This window comes from Empidonax traillii, unplaced genomic scaffold (assembly GCF_003031625.1).
Source record: "Empidonax traillii isolate 1590-97213 ecotype Southwest subspecies unplaced genomic scaffold, ASM303162v1 scaffold69:size3087049, whole genome shotgun sequence".
NCBI classification, from domain to species: domain Eukaryota; kingdom Metazoa; phylum Chordata; class Aves; order Passeriformes; family Tyrannidae; genus Empidonax; species Empidonax traillii.
In genome coordinates this window covers 1,637,903-1,639,726 of record NW_020955262.1, presented here as the reverse complement: position 1 = coordinate 1,639,726, position 1,824 = coordinate 1,637,903, and the positions used below count along the sequence as shown (strand labels likewise).

General features: G+C 36.3%; 1 protein-coding gene across 1 annotated transcript in view; it reads left to right on the top strand.

Moving 5' to 3' along the window:
• The window catches only part of DDX59 (DEAD-box helicase 59), a 9,203-nt gene extending 8,200 nt beyond the window's left edge, over positions 1-1,003 (top strand). The window contains exon 9 of the mRNA XM_027880368.1: positions 485-1,003. Coding sequence (XP_027736169.1) covers positions 485-808 — 324 coding nt within the window. The 3' untranslated portion in view covers positions 809-1,003. The remainder of the gene's footprint in view (positions 1-484) is intronic.
• The last annotated feature ends 821 nt before the right edge of the window (positions 1,004-1,824 follow it).

Sequence of the window (1,824 nt, the reverse complement as noted above, 5' to 3'; positions counted from 1 at the left end):
ACTCTGTTGTATAATTTTGTGTCTATAGAAAGCAGAGTTTACCATTTTTACTATCTCTGTGAAGAAAGGCCAAATATCCCTCTGTCTGCTGCAGTTGATCTGCAGTGTGGGATATGATTGAAATAGTCAGGAAACCAGTCATGAACTTCATTGGCAAATAAGTTACTAGAATACAGAAGGTAAAGGGCGTTTTTGTGCTTGATACATATATGTGACATCTCTGTAATAAAGCTTTTTTTAAAAACATTTTGTTTGGATCAGATCTACTGTAAGCTTTTGCCCGTAGGCTGTGTCACGTGTCTCAGTATCAGTAGTGCACTTCTGGTGTGTCCTGTCAGCAAGTCATAACTTTAGATGCATTTCAGCTAAAGCTTCAGATCTACATATCCTGAATTCAGGAGGTTCTTTGTAAGCAGCTTTGTGCTAGAGATTTGTCCCTGTCACTTAGGTTACTTCCTGGTTTATAACAGAAAATAAACTTTAGGGCTATTGGAAGGACTTCCATTTAGTATTGATAACTTACAATTCATTTATGCCTTTTCAGGTTGGAAGAGCAGGAAGGTTGGGTCACAGTGGAACTGCAATTACTTTTATCAATAACAACAGCAAGAAGCTCTTCTGGGATGTTGTGAAAAGAGTAAAACCTACAGGCACCATTCTTCCCCCACAGCTTCTTAATTCCCCATATCTGCATGACCAAAGGAGAAGGGAACAACAGAGACTTAAACAATTACAGAATAGCCTTGTAACAGGAGATAATGTTATGGACCTTATTAGAAAACACAACAGAAATAATTCTCAGAGGTAATAAAGATATATTTATAGTTATGTAATTACAACGAAACTATAATTAAAAATAAACATGAAATTATGCTTTGTGTATTGCGGTTTTTAAAGAAGTTTGGCAGTTTTTTAAGGAGAGTCATTTTTATCTTTATTTTGAAGTACAGACTGTATGTTTGAGTTACAATAGTGCCTAGTAAAAATACTCTAACCCTGCTATTACCAGTAATCTTTGGTCTTGGCTTGCAACATGAACTGGGAAGATACTTTTTATTTTGTTTTAGTATTTCTGCATAATAGTTTCATACTTTCTGTGAGACACGCTCTTCTGGTAATTCTTATGTCATTATATTGAGACAAGACCTTTGCAAAGGACACCCTTTAAACCATTAAAAACTGGTGACAGATTAGTCTCTGAAAAATCTCTTCCTGTTAGCTTACATAAAATCTTCTGCTAGGAACATTTCTCCAAATTCCCAGTATGCCCTCTGGGGGTTTTTTAGGAACATATGCAAGTTTTGTTTGTAAAGAAGTTAGTTTCTCCTTTAGTGCCTGTGGACCAGTGAGGTGTTCTACTCAAGCACTTTGCAATAGACAGTACTTGGTTATTAGTGGAGCTTCATTGCAGAGATGTAAGATAAACCACATAAATAAGAAGTTTGTGTTCTTGAATGAAATACAGTTAATACATAAATGGTCATATTATTTGAGCAGAACTTGCCATGCTCTGACATCAGATGCCCTTTTGTTTTTTTGAGAAGTGAGGTCAAAACTGTATTGAGATAGTGTTACATGATTTCCCATCTGAAGTCTGAGATAGGTCATAACCAAAATTTCCTTTTTTTTTTTTTCTTTTACCTTTCCAACTAAGGCTTGAGAAATTAATTTCATCAGACCTTTTGTGGTGCTGTGATGCATTGTCCCTTTTTGGCAGACGGAGATGTCACAGGTGTTAGCCCTGTGCATTGTATGTCTGTTCTTTGGCCAAAGACAGCAATGGGATAAATTGACTTTGGTGCCAAAACAGCTTAGTGGCTTGCT